This window comes from Colletotrichum chrysophilum (assembly GCF_026319265.1).
Source record: "Colletotrichum chrysophilum strain AFK26 chromosome Unknown scaffold_198, whole genome shotgun sequence".
In the NCBI taxonomy this organism is placed as follows: Eukaryota; Fungi; Ascomycota; class Sordariomycetes; order Glomerellales; family Glomerellaceae; genus Colletotrichum; species Colletotrichum chrysophilum.
Window position 1 is genome coordinate 46,885 of NW_026517485.1, and position 24,341 is coordinate 71,225.

The following is a 24,341-nucleotide window of genomic DNA, read 5'->3' on the forward strand; positions in this document are numbered from 1 at the left end:
TGGGGCGTTGTCTTAGACTGCGCGACGATCTCCTCCCCATTCACCATTGGTTGCCTTGCGCGGCCCCCAATCCTCATGGCCAGTAACCATACTCGAAACTCCCTCACTGCGGGATTTGATGGTTAGGCAGCTAACGAAGGATGCTGGTGTGGGACCCCTTGACGATACTCCCCGATGACAGCCACCTGTGGCGTCTCCACGTTTGCAAGATAAGTACCGTACAAGTCAAGACCCAAGACGTCCGGGGTGTCTCTTCGGAGCCGAGCCATCGGTGTTGGTTTTAGGCTTATTTCGTGGTGGGGGAGGGTGAGATGGAGAGACACTCACGATGCTTTTGCTAGAGGATGTGCCGCCTACCGACGTAAAGGGTTATCTCATCGTTAGACTGACATTAAGCTTTAACGTCAAAGGTACAAACGGCCATTAGCTTTCCAGGTTTCAACGAGCTGTTCATGCTACATGAGGAAGAACCGAGGAGCTCAATGTTCATCAACCCCACATTGACGTCCGCGAGGTGCAAAGGCATCCCGATCGCGTATGCACAGCGAAGTAGGTGATGGAAAAAGCGAGTAAGAGTCCATCAGACTGATGACTCCCTTGACTAAGTTGCCAGGAGATACCTGGTTCTTCAAGGGATAGACATGCTGCCTGCCCTTTCTCCCACGACCATCACCTCGGCCAAGCCCACACTGGTGGTGGGTGAAGGACACATCCATCTGAGAAATTCTTGAAACCAGCCTCATCCAATGTTGGGCTGTCGGCTCTTCCGATGAAGTCACTGGCAGCAATGATGGGTTGAACTGGCATGACTTTTCTGTCTTCGACACCCATCCCAGAGGGCGATCCCGCTGCACGTGTGAGTCTGACGAATAGGAGCAGCGCTCCGTGCAGTAGCAGGACATGCAGGCGCAAGCGTGTCATCGGAGGCGCCTACCACTCACAGGCTTCAATTCTGTGAGAAGCTCAACGCAAAACATACGATGGCAAGACATGCAGTACTGAGCATGCCGGTATTAAAGCAAACGGGCGTCATCGAGTGCAGTAGTTCATCGTGAAGCATGGCATCGGGAAAAACGTGAGTGAAGCCTGTGATCGGAGCACCTCGTCCGTTGAGGAGGACTGGAACGGCTGTAACGATCGACACAGACAAGGAAATACCAAGACATACAGGATTCGAGCCCAACATTTGGGGGCCTTTTTCCTACCCACATACCGGATTCATCATGCATTCGAAACGATCGAGGCAGTGATTGAGAGCGAGACACGCAGTTTGATGCCTGACATCGTGGCTGTTCAACCAGCCGATGGGTAACACCGTCGGACAAGATCACCACTACGGACGAAAGACGTACAGGCTCAAGTACTACCTAACACGGCATGCCGACACATGATGCTTGATGCCTGTCAGACAATGCCGTTGTCAACCAGATGGCAGAGGGCCTCACCCTTTGTCGGATGTGACAGTCCTCCTGCCAAGTCACGAGCCACCCAACCACCTACCACGAGATACTCTCACCTCTCGACACGATCGCCGCACCGGGTTATCACGACATGTAGTTTGATGCCCAAGATCGGACCAAGATGCCTGTCAGTCGTTTCTTTCGTCGATGGCGAGACTCTAGGGGGAAGCTCTCGCCCCGTTTTGAGATTGCCGTCGACGGGCGCCTAACGACGAAGCTGGATGCCTGTCTTCCGATACCCTCGTCGGATGGCGATGGCGAGAGTAGTCGCCTCCTCAGATGTTGCAGTAGTCCATCGTGACAAGTGATATTCATCGCCTCCTGAATACCAGACCCAGCCATCGAGATGGATATTTATATGGGAGGAACTACTCACTGGAAAGGCTGTCATTCCATTCGGATCATCATCGCAATCTCATCCTCAACACCATCAACGCACTCTTTGAGTCTCTATCTTCTTCAAGATATCCTTCAGCCATCTCAACCATGACTGCTCCGACCTCCCACAACCCGGTGAAGCAGGCCGTTGACGCGGTACATGCCACCCAGGTGACCCCAGCCAAGAGAGGCTACCCGTACAATTTGCCCTCTCGCAACCTCATCGTGGTCGTTCTCGGCGAGTTCTGTGGAACATTCATGTTCCTCCTACTCTCCTTCATCGGAGCGCAGACCGCCCTCGTCACCAACTCTCCCGATGACTCCTCCGCTCCTCTCTCTCCGGCCAGCTTGATGTACATCGCTTCTTCCTTCGGTACTGCCATTGCCGTCAATGTGTGGATCTTCTACCGCGTTAGTGGTGGCATGTTCAACCCTGCGGTTTGTCTCCCCAACCCCTCTCAACGTCCTCCCCCCTCATCATACTAACACCCATCCAGGTCACTCTAGGTCTTCTGCTCGTCGGTGCCGTGAAGCCCCTCGCAGGGCTCTGCATTATCCCCGCCCAGCTCGCAGCCAGCATCGCCGCCTCCGCCGTCGTCTACGGGGTCCTCCCCGGGCCCCTCCTGGTCAACAACACGCTTGGCAACGGCGCCACCATCGCCCAGGGTTTCTTCATCGAGATGCTGCTCACCGCCCAACTGGTCCTGACGGTGTACTTCCTCGCCGTCGAGAAGCACCGCGCGACCTTTCTGGCCCCCATCGGCGTCGGCATCTCGGTGTTCATCGCGCACATCACCGCCACAAACTGGACCGGGACATCGATCAACCCTGCTCGCTCCTTCGGACCTGCCGTCATCGCCGGCTTTGTCAACTACCACTGGATCTACTGGATCGGCCCCTTCGCCGGTGTCATCCTGTCCTTCCTAGTCTACGCCATGTTCAAGTGGCTCGAGTACCAGACGGCGAACCCCGGACAGGACGATGACATGGAGAAGGCCCAGAAGCCCGTGGACGAGCGACCTCCGTTGGTTCCCAGGGACTCTGGCTTTGAGGTGGCCTCGCCTTTGGAGGGCGGCCACGGCCAGCCATGAATATTATGATCACAAGAGCATCACAATGGCTTGTCCGGGCTGACAGCTTACATTGTGTAACACAACCAAGGTAGAAGGGAATGGACATGTGCCATTCACCTGCTAATCGTAACGACAAATATTTGCTACATAGATTGTACGCTTTGAAATATGGGGATGGGTACTTGAGAAGGGGGACAGGACGGTGGTTCGGGTTGCAATTTATTCGCTGTTATATCCATGTCATAGAAATCTCAACCAATCATGCATTTCGATTCATCGAAGATCGTGACCGATTTAGTGTCACCTCAAAATGGGATGACATGCAGGGCACTAATTGCCTAGTTCAAAAAACGGCTCGTTACCAGAGCCATGTTTGAGAGCTTGTGATACGCTGGCTTGAGCCAATGATCGGGCTTTGGCAACGTTTTTGGCCGTTGATGCAAGCTGTGCAACATCCGACAGGATCTATATTGCTTCCGATATGACTTAACACGTGGCGAGGCGTTGCCAATAATACTGCAGGCATCAGATGCAAGCTTCCCGCACCATCGTTCGTTCTTGTGCGTTACCACATACGGCTGTGCAAGCTTGCAAGCATAGAAGAACCTCCAATTTACTCCGTGTCTGAACGATCCACTTCTATCCTACTAATTAATTCTATCATCTCTTTTGACTTCCACGTTTCTCGTACCTCCTTTGGCATTACTTCTATCACGGAGTTTTCCCACCTCTTCCCCGCTTCTGCGAGGTCTGAGACTGCTACGTAAAACCTTTCCAGGACAAAAAGCTTCTTCTCTATGCTCGTTTTGCCAAGGGGGAACCATTCACCTGCCTGTCCAAGAGTTCTGATGGCAGGGCATATATCCAGCTCTGTAAAGGATGCTACAACAAGGTCTGATCCATCAGCCAACCGCTTCACTGACTTTGCCATCCTGTCGAACAAGCAAGTCAACGGGGATAAACTCGCGTTGTTCCAGACCAGTTCAGATCTTTTTCCAGGTGTATTCAGGAGATATTCGAATCTGCGGCTGAAGATATGCCGGTGTTGAATCGATTTCAGAGGAAATTCGATGGCAACCAGGCATAAGGCTAACTGTCGGAGAGTGCAGCGGCTTTCGTTTACACGATTCCTGCATACAGTAATCATGAATTTGTAACTAAGACCGTGCAGCAGATGTAAATCCTCAGCAACCATTTCCGGTATCAGTTCCATGTCAAGACTGATACTGCTGGTCTCGAGAAGGAAGTGCAGATCTGCATCCGAGAGACTTGCTGCGGGGCAAGCGTACAACAAGGCGATCGCGAGCTCCATGTCGAGGTCTGGAAATCCTGCGCCTGGGACATGAGTCTCCCGGGTGCGTCGAATGATTGTTGGAATAGTTTTCCGGAAGATTTCTGATGCGTTTGAGAAGTTTTGATGTTCCAATTCGAGGTTGGAGTTCAATGAAGATGTTATCGTCTTTAGCCTGGGCCGTTTTATCCGCTCGGAATCCTCAAACCAAGGCGAACCTTTAACGGCAAGAATTTGCATTGCCAGATAAGGTTGCTGGAAGGTACTTGCCCAGTCAAATGCATCGCCACAGACTTGGACCCGATGATCCGGATTTGCTCCTAAAGACACAAGGTAGTTTGCCGTGGCTGCGTCTGAGGCAGCGATTGCATAGTGAAGAGGCGTTGAATCCGACCGGTCCTTGATATCAACATCCATGCCATGATTGTTGATTAGATCCGATAGCAAAGTGTGATTTCCGGCATACGCGGCAACATGAAGTGCCGAGGTGGCCTGTATATAGAAACGATAATCATCGAGTGATAGTTCAAGTGATTCGGTTCGCATCTCGTCTATGTCACTCAGTGCCCGGGTGGCCCACGAAAGAGACTTGGCGGACTCGGGCGGGACAACCAATTCCGTAGAACAAGCACCGGCGGCGAGCAGAAGGCGTGCAACTGACGTCTGTGTATGACATATCGCGTAGTGCAGCGGTGTCCACGCAGGAAATTCGCACAACTGCGGGTCGTTTTCCCCAAGTGGGGGGACCGGCCGATGGAGAATAGGGAGGCATCCGCAGATATGTCGCCCAGGATTCTCGAGGTTAACGCCTTGCGCTATGAGCCACTCAACGATTTCGTATCGGCCTTGCATGACTGCAACGTGTAGCGGAGCAGCCCAAGCCCAGTCGTGCTCTTTGTCTTTTCATCAATGTCCGGGCCCCGGTCAATATGGTGGGCTCTATCCCAAATACCCAGCACCTGGTCGCAGAAGGGTTGAGGAAAGGCTACGTCCAGGTCCGCGCCGTACGCCGCTGCGACCTTCAAAGTATCCATGTTCCCAGCCTTCACAGCGCCGAGGGTGAGAGGGTACAGATTCTCCTCCATGGCGGTGCGATAGAGCTCCCGGTTGATGAGGCTGTGCAGTCGACGGTTGGTGCGCACCAACGCGGCCAAGTCGCGTCGCTCGCTGAATTGCGCGACTTGTAGCCACGTCTCGGCCGGAAGAGCCATAGCTCCAGCCATGTTCTGTGCTGTTGATCAGTATCTCATTGCTTGATCGGATGGTCGCCCCGGCTGTCACTCACGCTGTAAAGGTAGGTATCTTGTGATGAGCGTCGAAGATGGTATGAGAAACAGACAATCTTAGCGCGAGGTGCACAGGGACAGAGAAGCTTGTCAGGGGTCTGCCATCTGGCAGACACTCGGCATCGCCTGGCAGCGAGGGGTCAGGCCATTCTTGTCAGTACCTACCTTAGGTCTCGCTGTTGGCGGTCTTCCTCAGCATCACTTTTGGTTTCGCATTCTACTGTTACTTGTAATAAATGATTACTTGTGCACTTGTTAACGCTAGACAGATGCTCAGGAGATTAAGACTGTATGAGGAAGATTTTCGACTCAACACCTGTCGATGGTACGATGACAAGATTCAGATTGACGATTTTGGTCAAGAAGAACAGACTCAGACGCTCTCAATTCACTGTTGCTCAGCCTGTTGGCAGATAGGTACCTAGTAGTCTGGATGCTGTTGCCCTGTGTTCGACAATCTCCAACAACACCCAGTCACCGGTCATGAGAGCCGGCACGGCGACCAGAGACGCCCCACTCTGAATCCTGACCCGAGGATGCAAGCACTAAGAGAGAATAAAAGATGTTGGTTCCTCTTCGCAGCTGTTTGGAGTTGCGTCTTAAACCTGCGCGAAACTGAGTTCAGGGTTGGATCACGACGGCCCGAAACAGTTCTAACGCGAGCCTAGAGGATTTGAGACTTCCTGGAAAGGACTTTGAATATGTGGCTCGATTACGGTGGTGTTTCAAGACTATCTACATTACGATCACCTGGGACGTTACTCGGGATCAAGTTTGGCCCCGAAACTAAGTCCACAGTCGTGATTTGACCTCATGAGATTACGGCTACAGTGTCTTTAAATTAAATCTAGTCATGACTCCTCAACTCCCCTTGGTTTCAGTACATAACTCAAAGTATCGTTCAACCTATTCAATACTAGATTCCGCGGAGGGCAGTAGATGCCGAAATTTACGCCATGTACATTCCACAATCCTGCTCAAACTGAGATACCGCCCTTGTCAGCGCATCGTGGACACTAAAGCTTCTAGCTCTCATGTCATGAGGAAACAGACGATCTAGGGCATATCCAAATTCCCTTTTCAGATTTTTGGCTGTATGTTCATTTCGCTGTAGTGACCAAGCGCCTCGGTCTCGGAGAAGAACAATGGTACGTGCGATATCGCGAAGCGGGTTTTGTTCCCAGTTGATAGGTGGCTCATTAAGGTGCGCAACCCAGCTTTTGTCAATCTGTTTCAGCAGAATTGCGAGAATAGAGATCTCGACACCTCCTTGCAACTCTATAGTTGGGGCCGCACCCTTGTCGAGAAGCCAACGAACAGTAGTATATGCGTTATAATGGGGTCGTGCGACCCTTATCGTCAAACACAGCGCCAATGACGCAAGTGAATTTTTTGATGTGTCGAAGTTTACCAGTTCCCAATCTTTACTGGCTGTGGTGACCCTCTTGATTTTATGTGGCGGCAGACTGAGTTGCAATTGCAATGCCTTATTCATGGGCGTGCTTCCAAGCTCCAGCTCTCCCTCATCAATGAAGGCTTCAAGGTCTTGTGTACTGAAAGCGAGAGACTGGCAGGCTCGGAAAAACGTAGCCTGAATCTCTTCCTCGGCGAGACGAAATTCGAAAGCAGCCCAGTTGCTCAAACTTCGTCCGCGTTCTTGTTGTCGCGTGAGTCGGAGAAAAAGGCGGAGATCCAGAGGAACAGCGTTGACATCGTGATAGCAGATGATGTTCTTCAGAGAAGATTCAATGGGTCCAGACCTAAGCCTTGGATTCCACACCGAAGCCCCGTGCTCGAGGAGTATGCTTGCCATTCTTGGGTCATATCGAAGAGCAAAGTCAAGCGCGCCCCAACGCATGCCGCCCGTTGGCACGCTATGCTGGAAATGATTCTGCTGACAATCTGGGTCCGCACCCAATGATAGAAGATGACGAACCATCATTTCGTCCTTTTCGATGATGGCGTAGTGAAGTGGTGTTGCGGCAGTCGCATCCACCGCATTCACATCTCCGCCAAGGTCTCTGACGACGAGTGTCATGATGGCCTCGGACCCTGACAGCGCGGCAATATGGGGTAGTTTGGCATTGGGTACTGACTTCCAGTGATCCCTCGCGTACATTTGTGGTCTGTAAGCCCGATCAGGGACTGACAACACCTTCCAAGCCCCATTTTCGAAGGGTGGTAGGTTTTCACGAGCGATGAGTGTGTCGTGGGAGCCGCCATTCTCAAGAAGCTCGCGAGCTATAGACTCATGGTTCTGACAAATGGCAAGATGAAGAGGCGTCCAGACAGGATGCGACGACCATGCTCCCATGCTAGTTCTTGGCCCACCGTAATTCATGCCAAGGCGGACGATTGCAGGCATGCATGGACACAGGAATCGACCAGGAGAGTTGACCTTGACTTTCTGCACGTGCACAAGCCATCTGACAATTTCTTCGCGTCCATGTTGAACAGCAAGATGTAGTGGGGTTGCCCAACACTGATCGAGTGGGATTCTAATCGGTTCTCGGCTTCCGTCGTAATTCCAAATAGGAGGTGGGATTCCGTAGACTTTGTTCAGGTCCGCACCGAATGCCGCAGCGACTTTGAGAGTGTCCAGATTGCCCTTGGCAGCAGCAAGAACCGTGATTTCCGTACGTGACTGTCTGACGGCTTTGCAGTATAGGTTGACTTGAAATATTCCGTACAACATTCGGTTGACCCGTGCAAGAGCGGCCAGCTCATGAAATGAGTCGACGTAATAACCAATCTCAAGCCAGATTTCCGGACTGGCTTTGCTGGCTGTAGACATCTTATCCTCAGGTCCTCGATCAGTGCGTTCTTCGGTCTTGGACATGTGATTGGCCGGCAGCCCAATGCAAGAGGTGCCTCCATATACTGAGCTTACAGTCTGCTTGATGTCGAACCAGTTGCATGAAACGAGTGGTTCCTACAGCTCCCTACCAAAGTTCCCTGTCAAGTAAGAGATAGGTTATTCGAAGAAGAAAGAGAAGGAGATGAAGACGCGCAAGTTGGAGATCAAGAAAAACGAGTACACAGGGTGAAATGGTATCCGCTCTTGTCCGAGGCGAAACCCTATCACCTGGCAGTGATACTCAAAAGACCTAATTGTATAATATCAACAAAGACTCATGAGTCGGGTCGCAACTCGTAGTCCGCTGACGGCCTCTGTCGCTATGCGCTCCAGGTCAGTTGGTCAAGGGCAAGTAGGAAAGGAGTTTTTTTCTCGAGCGCGTTTGCTACCAACACGTGTTGCCAATGCCAACACCAACAACACCCCTGGCGGCTGGGATCCCCTCGAAATGTAGAGCCCGCCGAAGTGCATCACAAACTTGACGCCTCACGTAACAGGTAACAGATACTGCATCCGAGAATACCAAGTTGTCGCATCCTTCTCAATAGTCCCAACTGAGCTCAATATGCCAAACTTCAATTCGAACCATGACCTGGTACTGTAAAAATCGCTGATTGCAATGTTAAGTTCAAGCAATTGATCAGTATTGCTGGAGTCTGAGGAGATCCATTCTAAGCCCGGTGAACTTAGCATCCATGTCACATGTGGACTTGGGCCCAACGACCTCAAAATGATAATTAAATACCTCTGCGAGAAGAAAAAGAGTAAAAGAGTCACCAAACAGACCAAATCGCTGTTTGAGAACTAATGAGTGAACACTAAGAACGCCTAAGCGCAATCACCAACTTCTAAAGAGCGAAACCAGGAACGAAAGGTATAAGAAAAAACATGTTCTCTCGGGCTCCCAATCTATGACCCCTGACAGCCGCTCACACCTCTACTCAATTGACCAGTTGAGCACTCTGTGAGACTCTGAGGCAGGCACCGAGAAGGCCCAAGGGGGCTACCTATGAGGTTCGAAGAGAAAATTCCAAGACTGACTCGATTTTTCCTTCGATGCACAAAACGCCGTCTCAGCTGGCACACTGGGTGTTGTTTGAGCCTCCAACAAATCGACGGAAGAAACGCGTAATCCCCGCAGTCCATTTCCCTGGAGCCTTCTGCTTTTGTTCGCGTGTCACTTGAGGCGCGCAATAAATAGGCAACGTCTCCTCCGGCTCGTCAAATTCATCATCGTCATCGACATCAAAATCGAAGTCCGGCCAGGACGGCGATGTAGCTGGCACCACCATAGAATACGAAGCACCAGCCAAAATGAGATACCGCGCAATCTCACCATTCCCTCCACAAAGCGCATGATGCAGCGGCGTCCACGCAATACGCTGGCTGAATATTTTCTTCGTCATGGTCCATTGCGAGCTCTGCTGATTCGAGACGCAGTGGCAAAGATACCGCGCCGGAGCATTGATGTTGACGCCGTGATCGATCAACCACTTCACCACATGCATGTGGCCGTTTCTCGCAGCCAGATGGAGTGGCGTACCCCAACACGTCGTCGAATAAAACGAGTCAATGCCGAATTGTTCGAAGCTGGCCAGCAACTCGACAGACGGCTCGACGGGACGCACACGCCCGAGATCGGCGCCGAAAGCCGCGGCAGCCTTCAGCACCGCGAGCTGGCCATTTGCTGCAGCTGTAGTCGCGATTTCGGGAAGATCTCTCTCAATCGCATCGCGGAAGAGTTCCCGCTGCAGGATACCGCAGAGTCTATGGTTGACACGACAGAGAGCGGCGATACTTGAGGTCGAGTCAAGGTGCTCGGCAATCTGAAGCCAGATTTCGTCAGGGAGGCTTTGGACCGACATTCTGCTCTCTCAATTCAATGATGAGGAGCGGCGGTGGCTGGAGAGGTGTCAGCCGGCCAACTCGGATATCAAAAAGAGATATGCGCGAACCTATCAAATGAAGAGAACTGGGGGTGATGGTAACTTGCAGGAATACGTCGGGCCTTGGATGATGGCTGAATCACGTTTTGCGATGGAAGGAAAGAGAACTCAGGAGGCAGCTTCCATTCTCAGGGTTCATCGCCAATGTTGGCGGTTAATTGGCCATGTCTCGGAAAACGCGTCTTGCTTCGGGACTGGAATGTCGAACTGGCCATCTTCACCCGAGCAACTACGTGAACGGAATGCTAGGGCAGTTGTCGAGACTGTCGTTGGAATGAATGATCCAGTAAACAATGTCCCGGCCTGCGAGCCCACACGGAGAGAAATTCTGCCCGAAACGTCTCCCTGGGTAGCCGCCCCGGTTTGTGGATTCATGGACCGACATAGTGGGCCAATGCCCGGAGTCGGCGCCGGGGCGCTTCGGTTCCGCATAGTGTTTGGCACTTCAACGCAGACAGGTACTACACAAAGCACGAATTTGACATCTCAGAAGTCGGCTCATTACAGTGAACTCTTAGAGTCAGTGGTTTGCGGCTTCCAGACAGCTTGTCCGTAGTTGACGGCATAGTTCAGCCGTCCGCATGTAGTCCGTGTTGAACTCCGACACACAGTCGCGACTACAACAATTGAATATTCAAGATACCACACCCGGCAACTCAATAACTTGGATGGGAACAGAAAGCCCGAAATGACAACATCCTCAAAAGGTAAACTCGTACAGCACTACACTCCGGACTAGAGAACACGAGATTTAAAGTTCTTCACCCTCGACATAACTCTGGCTAAATAGTTGCCTGTCAATGGTTAGAAACTAAGCGATGTATGATTCATGTCAAGGCAGCCGAGACTTCACGTGGAGTTGCGACCGAACTCTATCATATTATCCGTCCATGCTCGTTGTGGGATGCCGAGCGCAGGACCCATCGTTCTCTCAGAAATCAACTCATGGAGCTATTTGTAGCCACGGACTTTAGTATCGTCTCTATGATCCTTCTCCTTGTTGACAAGAAATGCGCATGCCGAAGAATCCGGACAGATCTATAAAGAGAGGCCAAAATTCGCGTTCAGTCGACTTGCAATTCTGGCATCACACAACTCATACCATCCAACAACCTCTACAACCCAATCTTCACTCTCAGTCTTCGTCTCTCGACACCAAAAATCTTCAAAATGCAGATCAAGTACATCTTCGTCGCCGCCTTCGCCTCCATGGCCATGGCCGTGCCCTCTTCCAACGTCAACGAGGGCAACATCCTCGCCCGCCAGAAGGGCCCCGTCAACCCCTCCGGCCCCAGCTGCTGCACCTACGTCGGCAACTGCCAGGCTTCCTGCGTAAGTCAACATCCTCTAAGTACGCTTCGACTAGACTTGAAACTAACAAAGTCATCCAAGTGCCCCACTGGATGCCCCAAATAAATGTCCGATCGTATGGCAGGTCGGCGCTGCAACTTGGCAAGACGGATATGTTTTAGCTACTTAGGAACTGTTTCATCCTTGGTATTTAAGAGGGAAGTTGACTTTAAGGTCTGAATAGAGCTGCATAGCATAGCAAACATCAATCAAAAACCAAGTCAAAGCCAAGATCATTGCAGCGTGAAGGTCTGCGCCCCTAAGTTGCCATGAGTGAATCCCCAGTTTGTCTGAACTCCAGTGTCCAAATGACAAGATGAACCCCACGAACCCCAACCCCAACTCCTCTACGGCTATTCGATGGAGCACGGAGACTTCATTTGTCAATCTCCGCCGGCGCATTTAATCAGTCCGGCGGGTGGGCACCTTGGGGGTGGGATGCCGAGCCGACTGGGACCGGGGCTCCGCACACCGCCGATCGACGGCATCGTCGCAAGCCAAGAGGATCCGTAACCGTGGCTTCGGGAATGAGAAGACGCCGTAGTCCGCCAGGAGATCGCTAGCCTGAGTTTCATCGTCGCTATATGACAGCGCCGATATGATCTTTCAGCAATGTGGGTGGGTGGCTGTACTACACCACCGGATGAACATGGTTGCATGAACGTACTCAGCTCGCCCCAATAAAGGTCTAGACAAACCCATCAAAGGCCAACGTGAAACACACGAGAAGGACAAAACAGCATGATTGCAATGATTTAATTACCAAAGGAGTTATCCCCTCCTCAAGGCCCTTATCCAGCGTGCTATCCCGCGAAAGCAAGCTATTTCGTGTTATTTACACAATGTATAGTACAACCACAGCCAGAGGGCGCGTGTAATTACATCCTCACACCCTCTCGTCTCCGCCCATGCTCTCTTCCTCGTCGCTGATATCGTACCCCATCTCCCTCGCGTCCTGCACCCTCTCCCTCGCCACGCGCGCCTCGTGCCATGCATCCCATCTCGCCTTGTCCTCCGGCGACTCCTCCGGCCGCTTGACGAGACCCTTCTTGCGCAGACGGCGACGAAGCTGGCGCTTTTCCCAGAAATCGAGTGTTCTGATGTCGACGGTCGCGATGTCCGTGCCAGTGAGGTAGTCCTCTAGGTCGGCCAAGAGGTCTGAGGCATCTTCGGTGAGCTGGTTGGCGACTTGGCGGCCCCAGCCGTTGGTCGTCCACTCGTCGATCTTGACAGGAATCGCGTAGCCCCATGTGGGATCCGTGGCCGACCAGACGCAAGGCGTCGATGAGCATGTCGTCGGGCGACAGTAAAGCTCACACATGGCCGACTCGGCGGCGTACCAGACTGCGCTGATGATGACGAGCAAGCCGAGGAAGGTGATGCGCAGAGGGTTGCGGTGCATGAGTTGGGGGATGGGAAGCTGAATGACGTTGACCTTCTCATCGGAAGAGATGCTGGTGTGGTCGGCAGTGTTCTGGGTGGCGGTGGATTGCTGGAATGCAGTTCCCTTTGCCTGCTGATCTTGTACCATCGCAATCATCTTCTCCATCTCGCTGATCTTGTTCTCGTTGTACGTGGGGTCGGCGTGAGACACCTTGTCCTCCAGGCGTTCGATGCCCTGCTTGGCGGAGCGAATGCTTCGAAGCCCATCTGTGAGAGTCTTGGTCATTCTGTCGATCTGCTGCATCGTGTGATCACGTTCGTCACTGCTCAGGTTGGCGCTGTTCGCAATTTCCTCACGCTTCTCGTTAATCTCGTCAAGCATGCTCTCCACGGTCTCCTCGGTCTCAAAATCGGGGGGCAGAGGCTTTTGCAAGTTAAACATTTCCTCCAAGTCGTCCAAAGTCGAGTCCTCGATTTGATGGCGGCGCTGAAGCTCCAAAAGGTCGTCCTTCACGGTCGGTGGCTTCACTGAGTTCATCAATGGTCGTCGAGGTCTAGATGTGGATTTGCGCCGGCGGAGCACAGAGGTCGTGGTCGTGCCTGCGGTGTCTTGCTCCTTCTGCTCGCTCGATTCGGATTCGGATGCGTTGGCATTGGAGATTGATCGCCCTCTCAAGGAAGCGCGGGAGTTTCTTCTGCTTGATGCTCGGCCATGGCTCGTAGAAGGTCTGGCTTCAGACTTGATGGCTGACTTGAGCTCCTTCTCCTGTATCTTGTCGACCCGAACCGTTGCGGGAGTGTCTACGTATGCGCCTGTAACCTTTGGGGTAGGGAGAGAAAGTGGGTCCGTCTTGACCGGGCGAGGAGTTTCCTCAGCGAGGAGGTCCTTATCCTCCTCAGAATCAGGCTCGATCGATGGCGGTCTGGTAGAGCCACGTTCAGATTGGCCGTCTGTGGGCGCAAATAGCATGATCTCCTGCTCGATGCGATCTGTCGGATCGCCATCGGAGGACGCCATGCTCTTCCTGCTGTCCTTAGAAGATTCAGTCGAGCGTTGGCGTCGTACACGGCGCAGACCAGCAGACACTGGCCGCGCAGCTTCGATGGTTTTTGGCTCGTCTTTGGAGCTGCTTGAGGCCTCATCCGACTTGGGAGTTTGGTCCAGCTTCTTCAGAGTGTCGTTGCGGTTACGTCTCGTGACTTCTGCCTTTTCTGATTCCGATGTCTTGGGACGATCTTCGTTTCTGCGACGAGGGACGTATGGCTTTCTGGCGGGTTCCTCAGCCTTCTTCAGGTCCTCTGTCTTCTTCGGTACCTCCTCGACCGGCGCTGTCTCGGCGGATGGCTGATCCTTTGTCTCCTTTTCCTCGACCACCTCTGCCGTCTGCTTCTCCTTGACCAACGGCTCGGCGACCACTGTCTTAATGGCCTCCTTCGGCTCTCGCCCCGCAAGCCTGTCTTGAGAGTTACGCTCAATATCCTCCGCAAAACCCTCGCGAAGTCTCTCAATGGTCCTAGCCGGGTTTACTGTCCGTGACGTTGGTCTCTCCTCCTCGTGCTTGGTGGTGTTCGGCGGTTGGGTATCCTTCTCGGTCTTTTCGTCGGTGGCTGCTTGGGGCTTGACCGTCTCGGGCGCTGGGCTTCCAGCTGGGCTACTGCTAGCAGCTCTGGAGAGCCTTTGCAGCAGATCTCTTGAGTCTGTTCGGGTGTGCTGCAATTGAGGTCGGCCGGGCGACTTCGGGCTCGCCACTTTCGCCTCCGGATTCGTCTCTCTAGGCGCGCCGGCATTCTTGTAAATAGTGACAGGGGTGTTTGCAATGTGTTCGCCTTCGTCCTTATTCGTAGGCTGCCAAGCTTCTCTCTTGCTCTCTCGGATAGGTGTTGACTCTTTGTCGACTCGTTCGGCCTCCGGCGAGAACTCTCTGGACATTGAGTTCCGCTCTCGAATCTCTTCCAAGCGGCTTTCAGCCAAAGCCTTCTTCGACACGGATTCTGCCTCTCGCACTCGGATAGTGTCGAGTTTGGAGTTTTTCGGTCGGGGATATTCCCTGACAGGCGGCGCGAGATCATCCTCGTCGGGTGTAGGATAGTATGAGCGTGTCTGGGCCTTCGTCTTGGCCAGCTCCTCCTCAGCCTCGGCCTCTCTCTCGCGAATCTCCTCCAGTCGGGTGTTCCTTCCCCTCGATTGGCTCCTGCGCAGCTCTGCCAACTGCTCGTTTGCCTTCTCTTCACGTTGGCGAATCTCGTCAATCTTACTGTTGGTCCGCGCTGCCCGTGATGAGAGGGGTCCGGCAGATGCTTCCCTCCGGAAAGGGCTTGATTCGGGCTCTTCTGCGTATGCGCTGCCATTGGAGAATCGTCGATTGGAGGCATCGTCGTATCCAGAGCCGCTAATTCTAATGCGCGGGCTGTCCGAGATCTGAAGGTCTCCGGCAGTGAAGTCGGCATCCAGCTGCCAGGCGAAGCTCTTCTCCGGCGATCGCGCCTCAGGGTTCGTAGAGCCCGGTCGCGAAGTTGGGGGTGTCGGTTCGAGTGCTTCAACGGAAGGCAGTGGCGTGTTGGCAGCAATTTCCCAGTCCGGTTTGGGTGTTCTCTTGATGCCCTTGTCGTCCTCATCGAGAAGATGCTTGATCCAACCTTCCGGGACTGAGCTCTTGGCAAACGCCCTAGCACCAGGGCTGCTACCCAAACTGCCGTAGCTTGTCTTTCTACCCAGGTTTGGGCTGGTGCCATTCAAGCTCGAGTTGCTCGTTCGCTTCCCGAGTGTCTGGCCTCCATTCAAGCTGCTGTTACTCGTGCGCCGCCCAAGCCCGGAGCCACCGTTCAGGCTGCTGTTGCTCGTCTTCCGCGCTAGTGTTCGACCGGTGTCCGCGATGTACGGCCCGACTCTCGTGTTGCCGAAGAGGTTTTCTGGCTGGCGGGCAGCGCTGGGCGACTCGGCCATCTCGCGTTCGTACTGGCTCAGTCGGCGGGTGAAGCTGCCGGAGCTAGAGCCGCTCTGCGACGCTGGACTTCCGCTGTATCCACCATAGCGGGCGACGTAGCTGTCGCGCAGCGAGTCGCTGGACAACCTGGAGAGGGGTCGGGCACGGCCGAAGTCGTTGGGTTCCTTGTTAAGGTTCTGTCGAACTTTGGCCTCTTCAGCGACCTGTCTGTTGTGGAAAGGGCGGGGCGCAGGGCTCGGGGAAGCGTCGACGGCAGGAGACGTTCTGCGCGTTCTCTCGAGAGGGCTGGGGCTGGGTCGGTCTTCTTCTCCCGCCAACGCCCAAACATCGGCTACGGAAGGAACCTTGCCCTTGGCGAAGACTCCAATTGTAGATTTGGGGCGGGGAAGTCGGGATCCAGGCGAAACAACATCGGCCGAATGGTTGGAACCGACTGACGGCGTCTGGGACATCGAGCTTGAGGGTCTGGGAATGGCGGCAGCAGCAGCTCGTGAAGGTGGTCGCATGGAGGCAGAGCTTGGAGGTCGGGGAATACCAGCTGCGCGAGAAGGTGGGCGCGCGTTCGTGGGGGAGAAGCCATAACGGTTTGTTGTTGCTGACGCTGCCGGGGCAGTGTCTCTTGGGTTGAGCGTCTCGCGCGACGGCTTGGAGAACAGCGGCTTGCGGCCCTCTTGGTCGATAGTCAATTGGGCTGAAGCACGGCGGTTCGGTCGCGCCCCGAACTGACCCGGGGCGGCTGTATCGTGGTTCATGGCGGGTAAATCTTGGGGCCACGTTCTTTGGTTTTTGGTGGTGTAAGGCGTCAAGCAGCGGGAAGCTGCATGGTTTTGCGATGCGATGCGATTCGGCGACAAGTCGCGTCAAACACAGTTGACGCGACGTGAAAGATCAAAAATCGAGTCGCGGGTATGCTATGATTCGGTCGAGGTCATGTTCGTCGCGGCGATTCGCAGTCATCAGGGGAATATTGATCGCGCAAAAGGAGAAGGATAATAATTTGGGACGGAGAGCGAAAGTGATTAACCGCGTCTCCCACTAAGCAGCGACCGGGGGGTGCTCCCCTGGGCAGGCGTGAGCCACCGTGGGACCTCTTTCCTCCTTGAGCTAAACCCCACACGGCCCCTCCCAAATATCGGCGCGGAAGAACCATTTCGGAAATGACTAATCGGAAGCTGCCGGTGCAAGTGGGGCTCGTGCATGCGGTTCCTGAGTTCTGGACCCTGATGGCCGATTTTCAAAACGGTGCAAACCGTTGAGAAACGCCATGACCGTTTGGCTTTTTCCTGTTCAGCTTCTGCAACGGCTGCCTTTTCCTTTTTTGTTCCGTAGGATCCGAACCATGTCTGCAAACCATGGCTATGCCCCAGTCTTCAGCTGTTCAGCTGGAAAGGAGAGGCCTCCACAACTCATTGCAGCTCATATCTCAAGCGAACATTGGAAGATTGCGCGTCGTGAGAGACCCGGAGGCCGACTGCCCCTGCATCAGTATCAATATGAAGACGGCACAACAGGAAGCTATGCCTCTCTCAGTCGGGGACCCCTTGCATCAACAATGCCCGTGCACAAGAGCTTTGTGCTCACCAGCGCGATAAAACGGAGGGATGTCCACGCCTGTTTTTATTGACACTGCGTGAGCTTGGACCAATCGCGACTCAACCTCCCTGCTGTTCATTTTTAGCAATTCAACTCAGGGTCCAACCGCCATTGTCTGCAACTTGAGAGCTTGAAAGACCGCTCCAAGTTGCCTGCCATGAAGCCTCAACCCACAGTGGCCCGGCCATGTGGCTACATGTAGGCGCCACAGACATACCCAATGCATTGCGAAAGCCTCTGACGTCTGCTACTACAGGGAGAAATACTCCACGGCACGCCACTCTCTGAATTTCTACCATTGTGTCTCCGTCACGGGCCGGTACGCGGTCCCACCTGGCACTGACAATGCCACGCTGAGAGACACTCTTCAGCGGGCTGTTGCACAAGTCGTCCTGGAGCAGCCCATGTTGCGGGTCGGAATCATCGATCAAGACAAACAAAGCACAAGCTTTGTTCATATCCCACGTGTCGATCTGTCGGAACATATCCAATTGTTCGGGCCATCGAGGCCAGACGCAGTGGACACTACCCTGAGCAAACATCTATCATACCAGCATTCCCAGCTATGGCCAGATATCGAGCAGCGCCCACCGTGGAGGGTCTCCATCATCCCAATTTTCAATGGCGAAGAGACGCCATCCGAGGTTGAGATCATCTACGCTTTCCACCATGCCATTAGCGACGGCACCAGCGGCTCCATCTTCCATCAAAGACTCCTCGAAGCGCTGGGCCACCCCATGAAAGACATTCCAGGCCTGGAAGGGAAGACGATCGCATTTCCAGAACTGCCTGTGCTACCGCCACCGCAACATGAACTCGTCAGCTCGCGACTTAGCTGGACATTCTTCCTGGCCACTCTTTGGGACGCCTTTGGCCCTTCGTGGCTGAAGAACAAACCCGCTATTCGACCGTGGAAAGCGCGCCCGATCGATCTTGCGCAGCCAAACGAGACCAGCACCCACATTTTGCGGATTCCTCCAGCGCTTGCGACGAAGCTGCTCGCCGTAGCACGAAGCCATTCTGTTACGCTGACACCGCTACTTCATGCCCTCATTGTCGCATCCGCAGCCCGACGGATCCCAGAGTCCGAGGCACCGGCATTTGAGCCCTGTTCCCCCATCAGTCTGAGGCGGTACCTGCCCGCCGGTTCAGACTTTGACGCAAAGAACCAGATGCTCGTGCTCGTGACATCAGGAGACCATCCAATCCCGCCTGCTCTCGTCACCAAGCTCCGCTCGTCGTCAGGCAAAGAATACGAAGATGCCATTTGGGAAGTCGCCGCCTCCGTCAAGTCTACCATGAACGACAAGCTCTCGAGTCTGCCACACGACGACCTAGGATCCATGCTGAAATACGTCGGCGACTTTCACGACTTCTTCCGCCAGAAGGACGGCCAGGAACGAAGCAACAGCTGGGAGCTCAGCAACCTGGGAGCCATCGACGGAGGGAGTGGGAGCTGGAAGATGACGCGAGCGGTGTTCTCCCAGTCAGCGTCGGTCTTGGGTCCTGGATTCAGTGCCAACATGGCGGGTGTCGTTGGGGGAGAGATCACGGTCACGTTATGCTGGAACAATTCCGTTGTTGAAGGTTCTTTGGTTGAGGGTGTGATTGCAGATCTGGACGTCTGGTTGCCAGAGATTGCCAGCCGTAAGCCACTATCTATCTGATCACTTCAATATCCGCCTTAGGCTCTTATGCCCATACATGGGGAGTTTTCGTGTATTGTGTGAATTCCACATGGTCCTCCCAGAAGTCCTGTACCATCAATCCAAGATCATTCTCCCATATTCAGAATCACCGTTCCAGTGCTTGCATCACCCTTTGTTACTAAGATTCCCACCTGATCTTTTTGAAGATGTGCCAATACTTGGACGGGATAATCTTCAACTCGTCGGACCTGATCTTGTTCCATTTACCGGAGAGCTCTGGACAGTTCTCGCCCTCCACAATTGTACCAGCAAGGCTCCAGGAGCTCTTTTCCTCCATGGAAAGTCTTCCAGGTGGTTCTCGGGCATCCTTCCAAGCTCCTTGTACTCTCAAAAGTTCCATTGTTCTGATGAGACAATCTGTATTTGTCAAGATGGCATATGGGTTGTCGCCTTCTTCTAGCCATGGAATTTCTCTCACCAGCCTGTCCAAAGTTCTCTTCATCAGTCTATTGTTGATACGTGCGATAGGCTCACCAAAACATTGGTCGTCCAACAGAAACGCGATGCCACGCATTTGAGCAAACTCATAGTCCCTTGTTTTATGGTTGACCAACAGAGAAAGTGTCAATTGCCGGAAGTCGCCAATTGCGTCTTTCTTCAGAGCAGGTTTGATGATCTTAAAGTATTCGGAAAAGTCTTCATCGCAGAAGTCTGCATGATCGACCATAGCGATGAGTCCTCGCGCCAGGATGTCCGTGAGTTCGTTGGTTGATACTTCGTGAGGAATTTCATCGACTGTCCGCTGCGCGAGCTCAAGGAATGCTTTTTTCCTTGCCGCGATTTCATGCTGGTCGTGGTCGCAGCACTTATCTGTGAGTCCACAAAACCGCGTATTCGTACGAGGAGACTCATAATCCCAGCCTGCGAGTACCTCGGTTAAGAGAGCAAGCGGCTGCTCGACCATTTCGAAAGAGTCGATGTCATAATCCCACACTTCCTTCCTTGACCATATCGGCGTGCCACATTCCACCAACTTGAAAGCTGCGGATGCATGGTGCATGCGAAAAGCGATGTAAATAGGGAATTTGGTATAGTCCCAATCTGCTTTCAGAAGCAGCCTCGAATCAGCCCCAAATGAGACCAAGTGGTCAATCATTGACACATCATCACATGTTGCCAAATATTGGAAATCGCTGTTGTGAGCCGTGCCCCACAAGCAGTTTGGATCCATCCCGAGATCCTTTATGAGACGCGTGGCAATTGACTTGTTTCTGGAAGCCACTGCCGTATCGAGTGCTGTGGTGAAAACATTTCTTCCCCAATAAATAGCACAACTGTCCTTCCGATAAGAATGATCCATAAGTATGTGACGAATTCTTGTCGAGCAATCACAATATAGCTCCTCAAGAATTTTCAGCTCGGGTGGCCATGACGCTGGCTGCGGAGGAACCATACAAAGTGGCGACGAACCAGTCGAAAGTAATAGGTGCGCGATGTCGGTCTGCCTATGGCAAATGGCGTAATGTAACGGGGTCCAGACCATGACACCTTTATCGTAGTCCGTACGATAAGTTTCGTGGTAAGGAGAGATGTCGTTCCAGGGGCTCACGCACCCGCAATAAAGTCGCGCCGGAGCCTCGATGTCGACGCCTTTGGAGATCAACCATTCAACGACATGCTGATGGCCATAGATGATGGCGAAGTGGAGGGGTGCTCCCCAGCGGGCGCGCGGAGATAATTGGTATGGAATACCCTTCGCCAACTTTTCATCTGCTGTGAGCGGCTTAACCTGATAGTAGTCAAGATTGGCGCCGTGTTCAGCTGCGAGCTTTAGAGCTCCGAGATTCCCGTTGCTCGCTTCTTCGATCGTCGGGCCTGGATGGTGGTCCTCGACGGCGGCCTTATACAGCAAACAATTGAAGACGCGGTAGAACGTTTGATTCACACGAGCGAGGTTTGAAAGGTCGTGGATGTTGTCGAGGACATCGCCAATCATACTGAGAAGCTCGGAAGGTAGGAAGGCAAAAGTTGCCTCGGTGAGCCTTGCCGTATCCATGTCGATTGTTGAACCACAATGTAGCGAGCAAGAAGAGGGTAGGGGAGTCTTGCCTGAAGAAACGACGGCATGGAATTCTCGCACCGCTAGCATTTTATACTCGAATGGTGTGAAGGGGAGAAAACTTTGAAAGAAAATCAGCAACCGTGATGGCAACGGGTCCAGTGGATCTGCACTGGCTTTTGGAGATAACTCGCGAAACCAACCTCGCAGGCGAACTCGAACCCTAACTCAAGATTTTCGCGGGAGACTTAGACTTGACATTAAATGCAACAAACACAACATAGTGACTAGGCCTGCGGCTCATTTAAGCCAGCACTTCCACATGCAAATTTGTTATAGAGGCCGCATGAGTGAGGGCAAGTGTGATCCAGTTTCTGTGCCACATTTTGGGTGCCTGCAGACATTAGAAGCAGAGGCTTGGTCTCAAAGTCCTCTTCTAATCCACCTTATAATGTCAGCTTCAGAAATTATCACTAGCGAAGGAGATTTCGACAATGCTTCTCACATAACTCGTATTAAGCGTCAAATTAGAACCTTAACATTCAGATTACATCCAGTCCGACCGTTGTTAAAGGTCCCTTGGTGGAGATTGTGATTGCAGATCTAGACATCTGGTTGCGAATTGCGAAAGGTCGCTGGAGGTACTTTGTGTTATTTTCCAACTTAGATGGACATCATGAATGGGCAAGTCATCAAGGTGTCCCTCAGCCATACACCGGTAGCGGCCGGCATCAACTCAGATAAACAAGCTCGCCTAAGTTAAGACGGTAGACACACAATTCAAACGCCCAACCAGTCCAGAGCCCTCACATTCTTACTAACACTGCCATGGGCAAAGGAAACCAGCTTCTGACCCTTGTCTGAGAATCAAATACTGCTCGGTATCTTGGGTGTCAAAATCACACGTGAAATGAAGATTCCAAAAGATGGATAGGTTATCAGTTACTCGGCTACGCGACCCATGAGTGTTGCTTTACATCCCCTTCAAACCCTCTCTTCTCCTGAGGCACTGCTTCTCCAATACATTTGTCCTGCCTTGTGGCTCCAATATCCATTAGGAACTCTCCTATGCAACCCGGTCTGGTATTTGGATGGACGGTCGCTGTGTATTGCCATGTGGCCCCTCGATCCCTGGGCGAATCGTCTGGCCTGCCTCTTGCATAGAAATCGAATTTGACGTCTTTGGGTAGGTAAGCTCCTATAGCCACGTAGATATCGCACTTCTTCACAACATCCCTTGTTAAAGCGACCCCGTTCTCTCCAATCTTTTCATCGGGAAAACCCGAACCTCTAATGATCAACTTTTTGTCACCTGACCCTTCAATGTCGACAATCTCGCAAGAGTTCCAAACCCAGGCTTGTTGAATGCTGTCAATGGTTTTACCATCGAGAGCAACACCGGGGGAAGAGTAGATAGGATCCTGTTTGTCCATCGGCAGAGGCTCGCGCGTTCGACAGTCGGTGTAGACAAATATGATGGCACCATCCGGAATTTGTTTGCCGGACTCGCCATATCAGCCACAACTCATTAATGCAAGCATTCCCACGATGCTCAGTTTGGTCTTTCCCCTTGTCGCACCAAGCTTTAAAATGAGGAGGCCCAGGGAAGGACATCGATCTCTCGACACACATTGACAATGTACCACTGAGGAGACTGTTTAGCTGAGATCATTCAGATACTGAAAAATGCAATTGTCTTACCAGACCACCTTCCTCACGGGAACAAACGTAAAGTAGCCACACTGGCCTTTATCCAACTTGACGGTCCAGGTGCGACCGTATGCAGTGCTGCAACTCTCTGACCACCCGCCAGATATTCCAGCCTTGAATAGTTTGCCGACTTTCGGGGTGACGCTGACACTCCAACCAACGGATGTTGATTCACTTTCTTTCATGGAACACTCGACTGGTGCGTGACAATCAGAATGGGGGAATGGTCGTTCCTCGGCCCATTCGAAGTATGTGCCTACGCACACCAGAGTCAGCCACTTGTTATTCTCAGAATCCCAAAGGCCCGTTGGATTGATACTAACGAATTTGACAAAAGCTGCCGCATTTTGTCTCAATATCCGACCATCTTTCGCATGTGCCGTCTGATTGGATGTGATACTTTGCCTTACAATCTGCTTCGAAGTACTGGTGGTACATTTTTAGAGCATGGTGATCTCTGCTCGAGCAGGGGTCTCCAGAACGTTTCTCAAGGAAAGCGGTCTTGTTGTCGAAACACGCATAACGATCCTCAGGACGGATAGTCCACAGAGGGGGGTCTTTGGGGTCCCAATCAAAGTCCACAGGGCTTTGATAGAGACCAGAAATGTTTGTTGCACTAATTATGCTTATGAAGAACACGGCGAGTAAAATTCGTAGATCCATTCCAATACCAGAAAAGGGGACGGACGGAATGGCCGGCTAAATCGGTGCTTCTCCAGCTGAATGTGGGTAGTTTGCAGAGCGTTACGTCAAGATATCAGAAGAATGGAAGGCAGGACGAGACTGCTTTAGTTGAAGAGTAGAGACGATAGACCACAACGACACGACTCAGAGTGCACAATAACAATAGAAAATAGGGGTGACTGGGAGAATAGGCCCAAGGGAATAGGAAACGTCCTCACTTGCAATGATACCCGAAAATGTAACACTTGAATATGGCAGCGACGAAATCCTTATCTTATAATGAATGTACACTCACTGTCTTCAGGATCTCAAATGTTGACCGGCTGCTTTCTTCCCAACGTAGTACAGACGTGCTAATGAAACTCGTGTACTACATAGTTTCTTTCAGTTCTCATCAGATGAACTGCATCACGAGGACTGCCTTTCAAAGGTATGCTACAATTGGGTCTCAGAATATGCAGTGACCTATCGATTAACGGCGTGGCGTAGGCTGTGTTGCTTAAGACGTAAGGGAGCTATATTACTAAACGCCCTTAGTAATTGTCACGGTCTATGGACCGGTGTTCGGCCTTCGGCAAGACCCTCAGCCACGACTCATTGGACCCACCAAATCCAATGGCGTATTTGCTAGAAGGTTCCAGGAATATCGACAAGGTCAATGGCAAGGTTATAAGAAT

At 52.6% G+C, this 24,341-nt stretch overlaps 5 protein-coding genes across 5 annotated transcripts; 3 read left to right on the forward strand and 2 right to left on the reverse strand.

The window, feature by feature from the left end:
- Window positions 1-1,946: 1,946 nt before the first annotated feature.
- Window positions 1,947-2,929, forward strand: COL26b_012970 (uncharacterized protein; the record flags this gene model as incomplete). The annotated part of the gene is made up of 2 exons (XM_053185599.1): window positions 1,947-2,276; window positions 2,336-2,929. 2 exons carry the CDS (start codon window positions 1,947-1,949, stop codon window positions 2,927-2,929), a joined length of 924 nt encoding a protein of 307 aa, XP_053030469.1.
- Window positions 2,930-5,017: 2,088 nt separating this feature from the next.
- COL26b_012971 (uncharacterized protein) lies at window positions 5,018-5,425 on the reverse strand (the record flags this gene model as incomplete). Its single annotated transcript, XM_053185600.1, has 1 exon — window positions 5,018-5,425. The coding sequence occupies one exon, from the start codon at window positions 5,423-5,425 to the stop codon at window positions 5,018-5,020; it is 408 nt and encodes a 135-aa protein (XP_053030470.1).
- Window positions 5,426-11,461: 6,036 nt separating this feature from the next.
- Window positions 11,462-11,707, forward strand: COL26b_012972 (uncharacterized protein; the record flags this gene model as incomplete). Its single annotated transcript, XM_053185601.1, has 2 exons — window positions 11,462-11,623; window positions 11,675-11,707. 2 exons carry the CDS (start codon window positions 11,462-11,464, stop codon window positions 11,705-11,707), a joined length of 195 nt encoding a protein of 64 aa, XP_053030471.1.
- An 820-nt stretch (window positions 11,708-12,527) lies between these two features.
- On the reverse strand, window positions 12,528-16,721 carry COL26b_012973 (uncharacterized protein; the record flags this gene model as incomplete). The annotated part of the gene is made up of 1 exon (XM_053185602.1): window positions 12,528-16,721. The coding sequence occupies one exon, from the start codon at window positions 16,719-16,721 to the stop codon at window positions 12,528-12,530; it is 4,194 nt and encodes a 1,397-aa protein (XP_053030472.1).
- A 1,245-nt stretch (window positions 16,722-17,966) lies between these two features.
- Window positions 17,967-19,229, forward strand: COL26b_012974 (uncharacterized protein; the record flags this gene model as incomplete). Its single annotated transcript, XM_053185603.1, has 1 exon — window positions 17,967-19,229. One exon carries the CDS (start codon window positions 17,967-17,969, stop codon window positions 19,227-19,229), a length of 1,263 nt encoding a protein of 420 aa, XP_053030473.1.
- Between the last annotated feature and the right edge of the window lie 5,112 nt (window positions 19,230-24,341).